Source organism: Eretmochelys imbricata, chromosome 6 (assembly GCF_965152235.1).
Source record: "Eretmochelys imbricata isolate rEreImb1 chromosome 6, rEreImb1.hap1, whole genome shotgun sequence".
Taxonomy (NCBI): Eukaryota; Metazoa; Chordata; order Testudines; family Cheloniidae; genus Eretmochelys; species Eretmochelys imbricata.
Window position 1 is genome coordinate 26200003 of NC_135577.1, and position 16065 is coordinate 26216067.

At 39.5% G+C, this 16065-nt stretch overlaps 1 protein-coding gene across 1 annotated transcript in view; it reads left to right on the forward strand.

The window, feature by feature from the left end:
• The window catches only part of TNNT3 (troponin T3, fast skeletal type), a 66989-nt gene that overhangs the window by 28983 nt on the left and 21941 nt on the right, over window positions 1-16065 (forward strand). Inside the window, exon 3 of the mRNA XM_077819947.1 lies at window positions 889-902. Coding sequence (XP_077676073.1) covers window positions 889-902 — 14 coding nt within the window. The remainder of the gene's footprint in view (window positions 1-888; window positions 903-16065) is intronic.

Below are 16065 nucleotides of genomic sequence, written 5' to 3' on the forward strand. Positions count from 1 at the left end.
CCTGTGAAGATAAAAGATGAGGTCCCACAGCTGCAAGGACCAAGAGCTGCCCATTGAAGTCAATGGACAGAGTCTCACTGACTTCAGTGGGCACTTGATAAGGCACCAAGTGTCCAAATGCAACCTGCTCTTCCTGCACCTGCTCCAAACTCCCCTACCAGGGTATATCTGGAGCGGTAACACAAGTCGATGGAGTTGCTTGGCATATACACTGGTGTAGCTTCAGAATGCAGCATCTGATGTATAGGGAGGGGGCACGTCAGGGTAGTAGTGGGTGGAAGTTTCCTATTAAACAGAAGTTAGACCTTGCAATGTGCCCCCAGGTAGGGTTGCATTATGGGGAGGGAGAACATCAGGCCTGGCCAGGGGACTCAAGTTCTGATGACTGAGGACCCTGAATCAGCCTGAAGCACCTTATGCAGCACTCGAGAATGAGCAATATACATCCTCCTTGCACTGGAGACCCCAGGATTTAGGGAGCCCCTAACACTGCTGATTTGGGAACAGTCTGGCCTGGTCCAATCAATTTGAAACGGGCTTGGCCAATAAACCAATGACAACTTTTACTACCTACCACCCTTTCCTGCAAACACTTACCCACATGAGTAATTGGGATTACTAGTGTGTGTAATTTTACACACACGAGTAAGACTTTGCAAGCCTGGCCATAATTGGTATTTTAAAAAATGTAGTAATTTTATTGACCTAAAAACAACTGCCCGGGGGGTGGGAAGGGAAGGGAAATCTATTTGTGTTTTAAATGTAAATGTGGCATCTTACTCAAATACGCAGTTTAAAGCAACACATTCACCTTTTGTTAATGTAGAGTGGATGAAATATAAATTCAGTTTGATCAGACTCTCGCTTTCTGTCTCTCTCTTTTCACAGGGATCAGGTAGAGGGTAAGTCTTAAAGCTCCTTGTCTCTAATTCTTTAATCATCAGCCTGATGTGGTTTTAAACAGCCTTTTCCATTTTATTTTTCTGCTGCGTATTATTTTTCTTTTCTTTACTCTGGGTGAAGTCCCCAGCTGGCGTAAATGTGTGTATGTCGCTTCTTTGACTTCAGTAGAGCTATGCTGATACAGCTGGTATCTATCTATCTACAGATTCTGATACCCAGACTTATATTATGGAGCCCTTAACTCCATGAGTGGTCCTGTTGAGTTCAGTGGGACTGCTTGTAGACTAACGGCTGCTCTGGAAGAATACTTGAATGTGGCTCATAATAAATATAAAATCCTTTGTTATCCACCCAGTGGAGAATATATAAGTCAGCCCTTTAATGTGTTTGTTTACAGCAAATGTTTGGTTGGGTGTGGATGGATTTGTTTTATTTTTGTAGAGCTGCTGCCATCTGCTGGTGATTGTTTTTATTTGCAACCTCAGCCCCTGTGCATTTTGATTTTTTTCTTGCTGCTTTATTCTTATATACATTGGGCCTTCTGTGTTTTTTTTAACCTCCTAAAATGCTTGTAAGTCTCCATGCCCAGGATAAAATGTAATAATAATTTTATAATTTAATAATATTTCCCGCCCATCTTCTCTGTCACTTTTTAATTCTCTCTCTTTCAAGGTCACTTGATTCAATATTTATTTTTGTCATTTTTGGAATGATCTCTCAGCAGCCGTCTGTCTTGTGTTCCCCTTCCTGTGTGAGGTCAGAGATTCAAACGCAGGAGCTCCCTCAGAATATGTGCACCTACAGGGTGAAATATCTTGTACGTTTGTTATGACATTTGGCTGTATGTTCATGTTGATGGTGCCACCATCATACATGTTACAGGCTAACATGTCATTGGTTAATGAATCTAACTTTGCTTACTGTAGTGAAATGTTAGATTAAATGTGGTGGCCAGCAGTGTAGGGCCTGTGTTCATCTGTTATGATCCTTTTTCTCTGTGGTTTGAGTGAGGTAACTCATTAGTTCTCACTTTACCAGACATTCCCCATCAAACCGATACAATTTGCCAAAATTTCAATAAGGCCTTGATCCAAAGCTCACTGAAATCAGTGGAAGTCTCCCATTGACTTCAGTGGGTTTTGGATCAGACTGTAGCTGAGCAAAACTGTTCCTAGCATGAAATTTCGTAGCCATTTAATCACATTTTGGAACAGTTCAGCCATCATTTTTCTTTACATTGGCATCAGATGCCTTTTGCTTATAGCTGCAACTCAGGAAAGTGCTTAGCTGAAAATCCAAACTCGACATTTTCACTTTAAGTAGGTGACAGTTTTCAATTTGTCTTTCTTTGGATCTCTGCTATTGAATGTCCTCTTGAGCTGACTGTTGCTGTTAGATCCAATGACAGAATCGTTGCATTCATTGAAATGGTTCTGCATGTTTCACTCATGAAAGGGTATTTAGATGAAGCCACTGATTCTGCAATCCCCTATCTACGGAGTCTTGTATCAGAGTGTGAGAAACCCATCAAAGTTTTGTTCTGATGACATATATGCAACTTGATACCTGCTGGAAAACTTTGGTGGCTGGAGTTCTGTGAAGTCAAACAGAACCAGAATTCCCTGGACCTGGTTCTCATCTTGCTCACAACAATTTTACACCAGGAGACCTCAGTTGACTACTTTGGAGATACTCCTGATTTACACCAGTGTGAGCTGGATTAGAATCAGACCCTTCCTTTCCAACTTGCTCATGCAGTTTTAATTAAGCTCAGCACACTAAGCTCAATGCAATCAGCCTCTCAATAAAGTCAGTGATTATTTTTCTAACTTGACCATGGACTCTTAAATATGATTACACCAAGCCCCTTGGAAATCTTTATGCTCTTTATAAGGACAGGGCTCTTTGTTGTCACTGGCTTCTTATCACCAAGTCAACTTTTGCGATCTATGTGCTGGAATGCTCAGCCTTGTTGTTGATTTTGCTGCCTTTTTTTTCTTTTTTAATTTCAATGCAGAGGAATACGAAGAAGAAGGTAACAAAAAACTGGAACGTAATTTCTCTTTCTGTGTCCCTTGACCCCACCTCTTTCCTTGCCTGTCAGGCACCTGTCTCTTTGTTACATGCCGCTAAAGGTGATCTGGAATGCTTGTTCACTAAATCAATCCAAACTGGTTTGGAGCCAAACATGTAGAGATGTGCCAGAGCTATGAAATTTAGAGCCAGGTATGAATTTTCCCATTATAGAATCATAGAACTATAGGACTGGAAGGGACCTTGAGAGATCATCTACTATATCTCCCTGTGTTAAGGCAGGACCAAGTACATTTAGGCTATCTCTGACAGGTTTTTGTCGAACCTGTTCTAAAAAGCCACAACCTCCCTTGGAAGCTTATTCCAGTTCTCAACTATCCTTAAAGTTAGCAAGTTTTTGTAAATATCTAATCTAAATCTCCCTTGCTGCAGATGAAGCCAATTACTTGTTGTTAGGGCTGACAAGCGATCAAAAAAATTAATTGAGATTAATCATGCGATTAAAAAAATTAATCGTAATTAATTGCACTGTTAATAATAGAATGCCATGTGTTTAATTTAAATATTTTTGGATGTTTTCTACATTTTCAAATATATTGATTTCAATTACAACACAGAATACAGAGTGAACAGTGCTCCCTTTCTATTTATTTTCGATTACAAATATTTGCACTGTAAAAAAACAAAATAGTATTTTTCAATTCACCTCATACAAGTACTGCACTGCAATCTCTTTATCATGAAAGTTGAACTTACAAATGTAGAATTATATAAAAAAAACTGCATTCAAAAATAAAACAATGTAAAATTTTAGAGACTGCGAGTCCATTCAGTCCTACTTCTTGTTCAGCCAGTCACTCAGACAATCAAATTTGTTTACATTTGCAGGAGATAATGCTGCCCACTTCTTGTTTACAGTGTTACCTGAAAGTGAGAACAGGCATTCTCATGGCACTCTTGTAGCCGGCATCACAAGATGTTTACATGCCAGATGTGCTAAAGAATCATATGTCTTCATGCTTCAACCACCATTCCAGGGAACAAGCATCCATGCTGATGATGGTTTCTGCTTGATAACAATCCAAAGCAAAGCAGAGCAATGCATGTTCATTTTCATTATCTGAGTCAGATGCCACCAGCAGAAGGTTGATTTGCTTTTTTGATGGTTTGGGTTCTGTTGCTCTTTTCAGACTTCTGAGAGCATGCTCCATACCTCGTCCCTCTCAGATTTTTGGAGACACTTCTGATTCTTAAACCTTGGGTCGAGTGCTGTAGCCATCTTTAGAAATCTCACATTGGTACCTGCTTTGCATTTTATGAAGTCTGCAGCGAAAGTGTTAATAAAATGAACAACATGTGCTGGGTCATAATCCGAGACTGCTATAACATGAAGTATATGGCAGAATGCGGGTAAACAGAGCCAGAGACATACAATTCTCCCCCAAGGAGTTCAGTCACAAATTTAATTAACACATTTTTTTAATGAGTGTCATCAGCATGGAAGCCAGTCCTCTGGAACGATGGCTGAAGCACAAAGAGGCATATGAATCTTTAGCGAATCTGGCACATAAATAACTTGCAATGCTGGCTATAACAGTGCCATGCAAATGCCTGTTCTTTACTTTCAGATGACATTGTAAATAAGAAGCGGGCAGCATTATCTCCTGTAAATGTAAACACACTTGTTCAGCCAATTGCTAAGACAAACAAGAAGTAGAACTGAGTGGACTTGTAGGCTCTGAAGTTTTACATTGTTTTGTTTTGGAGTGCAGTTATGTAACAAAAAAAATCTACATTTGTAAGTTGCACTTTCACGACAAAGAGATTTTACTACAGTACTTGTATGAGGTGAATAGAAAAATACTATTTCTTTTGTTTATCATTTTTACAGTGAAAATATTTGTAATAAAAAATAATATACTTTGATGTCAATTGCAACACAGAATACAATATATATGAAAGTGTAGAAAAACATCCAAAATATTTAATAAATTTCAATTGGTATTCTATTGTTTAACAGTGCAATTAAAACTGTGATGAATAGCGATTAATTTTTTTAAATCACGATTAATTTTTTTGAGTTAACTGTGATTAATTGACAGCCCTACTTGTCTTACCTTCTGCTAGCCTGGAGAACAATTGATCCTTGTTCTTTTTATAACAGCCTTTAAATGTTTGAAGACTGTTACAAGGTGCCCCCTCAGGCTTCTTTTCTCAAGACTAAACATGTCCAGTTTTTAAAATTTTTCCTCAGAGTTCAGGTTTTCTGAAACTTTTATCGCTTCTGTTGCTTTCCTCTGAACTGTCTCTAATTTGTCCACATTTTTCTCAAAGTGGATGGTGCCCAGAACTGGACACCATACTCCAGATGAGGTCTCATGGATGCCAAGTAGAATGGGACAAATACCTCCCTTGTCTTACAGATGACAGTCCTGTTAACGCACCCCAGAATTATATTAGAGTTTTTTGCAACTACATCACATTGACTAATATTCAATTTGTGATCCGCTATAACCCCAGATTCTTTTCCGTAGTACTATTGTCTAGCCAATTCCCCATTTTGTAGTTGTGCATTTATTTTTTCTTCCTAAAAGTGTTGTACTTTACACTTGTCTTTACTGAATTTCATTTTGTTGCTTTCAGACCAATTCTCCAATTTGTCACGGTTAATTTGAATTCTAATTCTGTCCTCCAGAGTGCCAGCAACCCCTCCTAGCTTGGAGTCATCTGCAAATTTTATAAGTATACTCTTCACTCAATTATCCCAGTCATTACTGAAAATACTGACTTGTACCAGGCTCAGAACAGACGCAAGTAGACGCTAGTAGATATGTCCTCCCAGTCTGGACAGCAAACCATTGATAACTACACTTTGAGTACAGTCTTTCAACCACTTTTACACTCACTTTATATAATTTAATCTAGATCACATTATGCTGAGACAGAGTCTAGCTGAGAGGTTCAAAGCTGAATCTATATGGGGTCATCCCCTAAGTTCAGGGCTGTTCAAATTTGGGATTTGCATATGGAGCCTCCTCTACTAAAATACCACATATCCTGGGCCAAATACTGCAGTCCTTACTCAGGTAAATTGACATCAACAACATAACGAATATTTTGAAAAAAAAAATCTGAAAAATGTTTTCCTCCTTTACCTATCTGCTGAGATCAACTCACAATATGAGAATCTGTGCTTTCCCCTAAATGAGCTGATCACCTCAACAGTACATAAAGTGATGTAAGGAAAGCAAGTGCTGAAGATTCTTGTGTTCTTTCAGGCCTCAGGTGTGGCTAGCAATATATAAATAAATCACAAAAATTTCAGCTTAATTTGCTCTTTTCATTGAAATTCAAAATTTCAACAGGATATTTCATTGAAATTTTGAAATTCAAACATGTTTTTGGCCTAGTGTCAACCTGAGGGACATCAGCAGCTGTTGCTAAGAGGAACACAAAAGCTGAAACTCAGAGCTGGGCAAGAATAAGTATTTTTGGGTCACCTTTAGCAGGCCAATGATTTGACAAGCTACTATAGAAATATAGGAGATTTGAAAAAAGATGGAGTGTGCAAGGCTCTCTTCTCCATGTTTTCCCAGAGCAATTTCACTGGTAAGATTTTCCCCTATGTCAGGGAGAGGAAGATTTCAGAGACATACCCCTATTGCCACTGCCCAGACATTGGTTAGAGCCATTCTGCATATTGCCTGCATGTAGCCAGCCTTCAAGTTAGGCAGCTGTGCTTCAAAACTGGCTTGCTTATTTTCTTCCAAAGAAGTTTGAATGCAAGGAAAGTGCCCCCTAGCCATTCACCCCCGCCCAATTAAGTGAAATTTATTTTACACTCTATTTAGATAGATGTTAAAAACCTCCTGGGACAGAACTGAGGGCCAAATTCTGAGAAGTGCAGAAGTCTGTTGGACTTGCAGGTGCTTTTAGGATTTAACCCCAGTTCTTTAGCTTCCTCTGGTAAAGGTAGGCAGAAAACCCCTTTGGGAGATGGAGATATTTGTTCAGCGAGATTATGACACCAACTCTGGCTCAAAGGCTGCCAAGGGTTTTCTGAGGTAAGTCTTGTCCTTCCTTCTGTGCCATAATCACTCTCAGAGGTTTTGTGCACATTAGGCATTTTTTGTCCCAAATTTCCCAAATTGCTATAACCAGTTCATTTCCATAGGGGTAGTGACAGTGGAGGTTGCAAATGTAGACCGGGTGCTAGCATTATAAGGGCTGCATTGTGTAGATTTGCCCACAGCAGGACGAGACATCACGGTGCTAGAAACACCAGCAGCCTCCTGGAGCCCTGCCTGCACTAGCATGCCCAACATTGCTACCTGGATGGAACCTTCTCTCATGCTTGGGGCGTCTGCAGAGCAACGTTCTCCAGATGCATCTGTAGACCCATAAGACAGTGCAAGGCCTCCTCTGTGACGTAGTGGCTATCCTCCATTTCACATGGATGGAGCTGAAACAGTAGCAGTGGTAAGAGATTTTTTTTCACAAACAAGCCTCATGCGGACGCCCTCAAAAACTCAGAGCACCTCAGATGTCTTGCTGCCTCTAATATTCTGCTGCCTGATCTGCCCTGAGAGGCAGTGCCATCCTTGTACTGGAGAAGTAGCCAACAGAAAATCAGAGGCACAAACTGATGTGGGTGAAGGTGCCATTCATACTCCATGTTTATTCACTTCTTGTCAAACATGCAAAGAGAGAGATAAGGACGTTAATAATACAGGCAAGTATGCCCAGTAAAAAAGATTCTTCCTTGTCACCTTTGTACCCTTCTCCTTTCTCACCTAACTTTCTCCTTTTTTGATTTCAGAATTAAATATTAATAGGAAATTGATTTTTCCCCTCTTTAATCTGCACGCTCCTATGCTCTAAGCATGCTTTCTCTAACTCTTTTATGGTTTCCCAATTCATACCTTTGCTTGACCTTTGTTTTGTCCTCTTCCGAGGTAATTTGTTTCCTTTTCATATAACCTCTTTCTCTAACCCCTTCCCACCCCCAAGTCTTAGTTTGCAAGACTTCAAGGGTCTAATGATTTTCCGTTTTATTTTCCCATATGCTATTGCCTTTTTTGGTTTTGTTCTGTTGCCTTTTGTTCTGAAGACATTCAGTAGGACGATATGTGACATGACTTCTGATTTCTTTCTCTTCAAATTTGGAAGAGGATTTTGTGTGAAGGAATCCTCAGATAGCAGAAGAGAAAGAAACATTAACACTAAGGCCTGGCCCACACTGGGGGATGGGAGGGGGAAATCAATCTAAGTTACGCAATTTCAGCTACTTGAATAACGTAGCTGAAGTCGACGTACTTAGATCTACTTACCGTGGCGTCTTCACTGCGGTAGGTCGACAGCTGACACTGCCCCGTCAACTCCGCCTACACTTCTCACTCTGATGGAGTACCAGAGTCGACGGGAGAGTGCTCGGCAGTCGATATAACGCATCTTCATTAGACGTGATAGATCGACCCTCACTGGATTGATCACTCCGGAAGTAAGTGTAGACATGCCCAACATGTCCAAGGGCATGGTCCATAGCCTATTGACATCAATGGAAAGACTCCCATTGATGTTAATGGTAGAGTTGATCGGAAAATGGGGTTTATTTCTGTGAAAAATGATGATGAAAACAACAACAAAAAATCATTTTCATCTAAAGTTTGACATTTTTGGTGAAAAATTAAAATATTTAGTCCAAAACCCAGTTTTTTTCATTGAAAAACTAAAATATTTCAATTTGGAAATACCATTGTGGTGCTCATGGGAGTTGTTGTTTGGGTGCTTCATTCTCCTGTATAGGCTGAGCTCCCTTATTGGACTAAATATCCTATGTTGCATCACAGTTTCCAATTGTGGTGAGGGCAGGCAGTTGTATCATGGGAATCCTTGGCTGTTGTGCATCATGGGAGATGGAGTCCAGCTGGGGAGCCTACACCATAGAGGAGAATGAGGACATGAGGAAAATAAATTACAAATCCCATGAGGCATCCTGCCAAGATATCTAAATCAAAGTATTTTGGGTTTCAGGCATTTGAGTTTTCAATTAAAAATAAAAAATGTTCTGTGGAAAGAAGACACTCTTTACAAAAATTTTCATTTAGTGGAAAAAAAAAACAGTTTTCTGTCAAAATTTTTTTTCAGGGAACATATCAATCAGTTCTGATCTCAGAGGTTTTGGATCAAGTGACATCCTTGCAGATCCAAAAGTCCTATTTGCCTCAGTGGGAGTTTGGATCACACCAGAATCAGGCCTTTTATAATGGAACAGAAGTAAAATGAAATGTTAACATCCCATAATTATTAGACCTGCTTGAAATTTTCTGAAATTTTGAAATTTCAAGAATTTGTTGGCAATCTTTTTCCCACTTTTTTTGGTCAAAATTTTGAGGATAAATGTCTTTGAAAATTCAAAATTTAAAAAATATTGATCCAATTTTTAGCCAGTTGAGGAATGTAGAAAAAAAAATCATGAAAAACGTTGTACAATCCCGTTTCATTTGGCCAAAATTTCATCAAAAATCCAATTGGGTAAAATTTCAACCAATTCTAATCTAATAATAATATCTATACCAATGTTACTGTTTTTTTCACCCAGCCATGTTTTCACACCCCAGTATCTTTTCAGCTCACCCTCAGCTTGCTCTTTCAGTTCCTATCAATTTTATTAATTCTCTCTCCCATGTCATAGCTTTTAAGTTCCTCTTTTCTTGCACCCACCCCATTAATTTAACAGAATTCAAGGCTGTCTTAATCAGGTGTTTCTTTTTCTAATTTTCTTTTTGTCATTGCCTCTCATTCCATGATGCTTCGATCTGAAGAAGTTCATGAGGAAGGTATGTGAAACAACTTCTGAATGTATCTCTTTCCCTCAGCAGTGCTAGCATGCACAGGAATTCTTAAGAAGGTGGATGGAGACAAGAAAATGTTCCATTCGTGACAAATTATTACTCACACAGCATCATTCGCATTTAAAATGTTCCATCTGTACATTAATATATAAGCAATGATCACTGCATGTAAAAAGGCACTAAGCTTGGGGGAACATGTAAATGCTTTGAAAACCTCCATTTGTCAAAACGATACAGAGTCCTATCTTCCCTTTTTACCAGTTTTCCACTCATGTAGCTCCACTGATTTCTCTGGACTTTCTCCTGTTGTACACTGGAGTGAAAAAGGAAGCAGGTTCTGTAGGCATATTGCGCCGTTAGTTATGTGTGTATGTCTCTCCCATTTGACAGCCTAATCCTCTCTTCTTTGGATGCTTAAATCTCCCACTGACTTCAGTGAGAGAATTGGGTGGATGAAAAATGCAGGGTTAGGTCCTTGATATGTGCCACATCGGAGCATCCCGGGATAACGTTTAGCCAAACATGTTTGTATAATGCATTCTATTGCCTACCTAAGCATTCCTCTGTAAGGTTTTAGTCCAGCTGTGAAGCTTTCTACTAAATGTCAAAATTATGTAACTTTGCAGACTGTAAAGAGAAGGTTTTTTTCTTTTTAAACCATAACGTTGCAAGGCTGTTGTAGCATATATAACTAAATGTATGTAGCTATGCTACACAGCAGAATGTAGGTCTTACAAAGTGGATTTAAGTAAACCTTTGCATAACGGTGACACATGGATACTAGCATTGTACATGATATTTACAAGCTAGGTAGGTGCATGAAGGGAGAGCAAAATGGTGGAACTGAGGTCTGGGACCAAAATATAGTGAGATATTTGTAAACCTACATTCTAGATATGAATAGTAACACAGATTGTATATTCCCATCAGATTTGTAAATTTATGTTCACGGCCATGTTTAAAATAAGTACAAACACCTTAGTAAGCCAAATGGATCAGCACCACTTGGTTTACAATTTTTTTACATATTATAAAGGATTTATATTTCTTACCAGGCACCTGCATGCTCCATTTACCTGGCTTCGTTCCATCACATCCTGTATTTTTCCATTTCTCACCCTTTCTCTTTCTTTTGATGGTGTTAGTTTTCTTTCCCTATAACCAATTCATATTCCCCTCCTTGGCTTGAAAGATTTGAGGTTGTTATAATCATGTGTTGCTTATTCTAATTCTCTTGTTTTCTGTCGCATCAATCTTGTTCCCTGACACTTCCCACCTGATGAAGTTCATGAACCAGGTATGTGACATGACTTCTGAATTCCTCTTTCCATCCTGCATTAGTGTGTGCAAGAATTCAAAGGTGGTAGAAGGGGAAGGGACACAATTCTGTTACGTTATCACTTACAATATGTTGGCTTTCAATCTTTCTTCTGTAACTTTGTCTCTGTAGATTGACTAGTGATGATGATAGTCACTGCATGAAAAATGTTATACATTTTAATATACTGGGCCAGCGCCTCAGCTGGTTAAATCAGGGTAGCTCCATTTGGGGATCCACTTATTTATACCAACTCAGAATATGAGCCCACGTTCCATCTGAGGGCACGATTTGGCCCAATACAGTTGGACATTGTTTTCCTAGCACATTAATTCATACACTTCCCCTGCTGCGCCAAAGCATACTCCAGTTGTGTAAGATGTATACTAAGCTACAAGTCTGTTCTAGCGCATAGCTTTGTAAAGCATAGATTAAACCCTCTATGCTCTGCCCTTTATATAAGTACAAGGTAGAGCCTGTGAATGAGGATCCATTCTTTGGGGTGCTGGAAGAAAGGAATGGCCACAAGCACAGAATAGAAATATGATGTCTCTATTTTGTTCACACTTATAAAACTGCACTGATGTAAAAAATATGGTTCTCTGTAAACAAATGGGAGCCAGCAGTACTTAATTCACACAATATTTGTGTATTTTGCAAGATTTACACTGTTTTTACCTTTCATCTGCATGCTCCTTCCCCTTTTTCTCCCATCCCCCTCTCTTCCCATTTCACACATGTATGTGCCATTTGTTCTCTCATTAATGTCCTTAGTTTTCTTTCCTTGTAACCTATTTATAGAGTACACACAAGCTTGGCTTGAAAAAATTGAAGGTTATTGCCGTCCTGTGTGTCTTGTTTCTAATTCTGTGTCTTCCTTTGCATCTTTTTCTCCTGACACTTCCTACCTAATGAAGTGCATGAGCCAGGTATGTGATGTGACTTCTGAATTCCTCTGTTTCAGTCTCAAGGGTTAATGTGCACAGGAAATCACAGGTGGTGCAAGGGAACAGGAGATAACAATAGATATTAATGATACTTTTTTCTTTACTTCTCTACTTTTAATTGTTTTTCCATAACCATTTCTCCAGAAAATAACAAATGATGATATCTAATCCTAAATTCTGGGTGTAAGAATAACACATTTGAGGAAAAATATGAACCATTTTAAAATCCACTTAGGACTGCATCTGTGTTGTACACTGGGGCTTTGCTCCGACAGCAGGGATAGAACTCAGATCATCATTCTACAGAAGCACAAACGCAAGCCCCTTCCACTTGAGCTAATGGAGAAAATCCTCTAGCTATTTTTGAACCTCTCTTTTATGAACTAATGGGGGATTGAGTTCATAACATTGGAAAGTTCATAAAACTGAACACCCCAAAATCACCGTATATACAGTGCATAAGTTAATGTGTTAATCATTCAATAATAGTGTACCTAATGAATGGTAACAAATGTATACAGGGTTCCTGAATTTCTTTGTGAGAACTGCATCTCTTCTTTGCCACCAAATTGCGGTGTCTTTTCAAACCTGTACAGCTGCTCGGACGTTGGCTGAAGGACTGAAATGGCATTTGGTGGAAGAAAAATGATGTTGGCTGCAGAAGGATGGTTCATGTAACCAATCGTTTATAAGACAGATGTTCCTAAAACTAAGCTTTTACTGTATTAAGGGTAGACTTGCCAGAATTCAACTATATCATTAAATGTTGGTAAAGGTCAATTTCACTGTTCACACACAAACCAACAGAAGATATCAATATTTATTTTAAAGCATTTTAAAAGATTTTTATTGATTTAAATGTTCACATTTGTGCAAAATTATGGGTTTTAGGCTTTTTTATTTTTATCTATTTAAATTTTCACAGTTGTAGGAAATTATGTGGGGTTCAATCAATGTGGAGGCCAGACAATAATTATTTAATGATGATAGAAGTTGAGATTCAAAATGTTAAAGCTTTATAACTGTTAAAACATACACAATAAATACCCCTAAATCAAACTCTAATAAGTTCTCAAGCACCATTTTTCTTACTGCTGGCTCTTACCTATCTGTAAATTTTAATTATTGGTAGAAATATTTTTTTCATCAGTTTTGTGTACGTGTGGTGAAATCAACCTTTATTGACATTTACCAATAAAAATCTAATCCTTCCAAGCCCAATGAAGAGTATAGATTCCATCACGCAAAGTGGAGCAGTTCTGATTCCATCCAATAGAGGGCAGTGTTGCAAATAGGCCCTCTCCAGTTCAGTACAGCCTAGTTGAAATATATTTGAGAAAAAAGCCATTTTTGGCCCATTGATTGTATAAAGGGAATCTAATACTGTTGGATCTTTGCATTACAGTTATGCACGATTAGCAATATTGTCTGGAATGCTTGCAAGAGAACCACATTTAAAGGTCAAAATCTTGCTCTCAGATGTACAGGGTCAACCCTTTTGCATACTTGGAAAGTAGAATACTGAAATTCATACTCTAGCTAGGCTGAAATTCACCACGCAGACCCGTGAGCAAGGTTTTCCCCTTATGAAATAACATGTTTATAAATCAAAACTGCAAATGGATGTGCATAGCAACAAGAACACATACAGATGCCCTTCCAAAACTGTATTCAAGGTATAAAGTGGCCTGAGTTGTAGATCCAGGAAAAAATACAGAGAGATTTGTGCTGTTAGTTGATTATTAGTGATGGACCATTATATGTAACCAGGTTTTCAAGCCCTATAATATTATAATGCAAATGAACAAAATCCCGCTCTTGGAAAATGACAGACCCAGTATTTCTTTGAGATCACTTTAAGTCCTATGCTCATGTGTAGCTTTAAAAATAGGAGAAACCTTTATAAATCATGGTGGTCAGTTCCTCTCTATAGGTTTTGCAAGCTTTACATTTCTTACCATGAAGCTGCATGCCTATTTCACCTGACAAAATCCTTTCACAACCCTGTCAATTTATTTGCCTTTTAAATGTTACTATTTTTATTTACCTATGATCTACTTCCTAATCACTCTCCCCTCACCTCCTCTGGCTTGAAAGAGCTTAAGATGCTTCTAATAACATGTTTCTTGTTCTCATTCTCTTGTTCTTGTTGCATCTTGTTCCATGACACTTCTCACCTGATGAAGTTCATGAGCCAGGTATGTGACACAACTTCTGAATTCCTCTTTGTAGTTCCAAAGTGCATGTGTGTATGTGTGCGACCAGGAATCCTGGGTTGGTAGAAGAGAAAGAACATAAGAAACAAATATTAACCACAAATGATCACTTACAGCGGTTTTCTCCTTTAATCTCCATGCTTGCTGCTACTTTAACTTTACAGCATCTTTAATTCCCAGCAGCCTCTCCAGGCACCTTTGATTCAAGTGTTTCTCACTTTATTGCATCAATATTCTTATTTTCCTTCACTCATTCCTTGATGTCTTTCTCAGGCTCCAAAGTGTTTACATATGTATTCTGTTTTCTCTATTTCTCTGTTTCCCATCACTGCTTGTTCCATGACACTTACAGAAGTTCACGAAGAAGGTATGTGACCCACTTAAAGAATCTCACTCCCTTTCTCTTTGGGCTGGTTTCCACTACAGGGAGATCAATGCTGCTCCAATCGATGCAGCGGGGATCGATTTAGTGGGTCTAGTGAAGACCCGCTAAATCAATGCCAGAGCGCTCTCCAGTCGACCCCCGAACTCCAGCTGTCCGAGAACAAGGAAGTCGACTGGAGAGCATCATCCGTAGACCCAGCACATTGAAGACACTGGGGTAAGTCGACTTAAGCTATGTAGATTCCAGCTACTTTATTGGTGGATAGAAAGCTGGCTAGATTGTCGGGCTCAACCGGTCCATGTCTAGTTGGCAGCTGGTATCAAGTGGAGTGCCCCAGGGTCGGTCCTTGGGCCGGTTTTGTTCAATATCTTCATAAATGATCTGGAGGATGGTGTGGATTGCACCCTCAGCAAGTTTGCAGATGACACTAAACTGGGAGGAGTGGTAGATATGCTGGAGGGTAGGGATAGGATACAGAGGGACCTAGACAAATTAGAGGATTGGGCCAAAAGAAATCTGATGAGGTTCAACAAGGACAAGTGCAGAGTCCTGCACTTAGGATGGAAGAATCCAATGCACCGCTACAGACCTAGGGACCGAATGGCTCGGCAGCAGTTCTGCAGAAAAGGACCTAGGGGTTACAGTGGACGAGAAGCTGGATATGAGTCAACAGTGTGCCCTTGTTGCCAAGAAGGCCAATGGCATTTTGGGATGTATAAGTAGGGGCAGATTGAGGGACGTGATTGTTCCCCTCTATTCGACATTGGTGAGGCCTCATCTGGAGTACTATGTCCAGTTTTGGGCCCCACACTACAAGAAGGATGTGGAAAAATTGGAAAGAGTCCAGCAAAGGGCAACAAAAATGATTAGGGGACTGGAACACATGACTTATGAGGAGAGGCTGAGGGAACTGGGGATGTTTAGTCTTCAGAAGAGAAGAATGAGGGGGGATTTGATAGCTGCTTTCAACTACTTGAAAGGGGGTTCCAAAGAGGATGGCTCTAGACTGTTCTCAGTGGTAGCAGATGACAGAACAAGGAGTAATGGTCTCAAGTTGCAGTGGGGGAGATTTAGGTTGGATATTAGGAAAAATCCACGACGAGGGTGGTGAAACACTGGAATGCGTTACCTAGGGAGGTGGTGGAATCTCCTTCCCTAGAAATTTTTAAGGTCAGGTTTGACAAAGCCCTGGCTGGGATGATTTAGTCGGGGATCGGTCCTGCTTTGAGCAGGGGGTTGGACTAGATGATCTCCTGAGGTCCCTCCCAACCCTGATATTCTATGATTCACATAGCTGGAGTAGCATAACTTAAGTCGATTTACCCTGGTAGTGAAGACAAGCCATTCCATTGCTGGGAAAACAGTATTCAAAAAGGTTAAGGTTGCATAAGATGAGGACCAAGAAAGG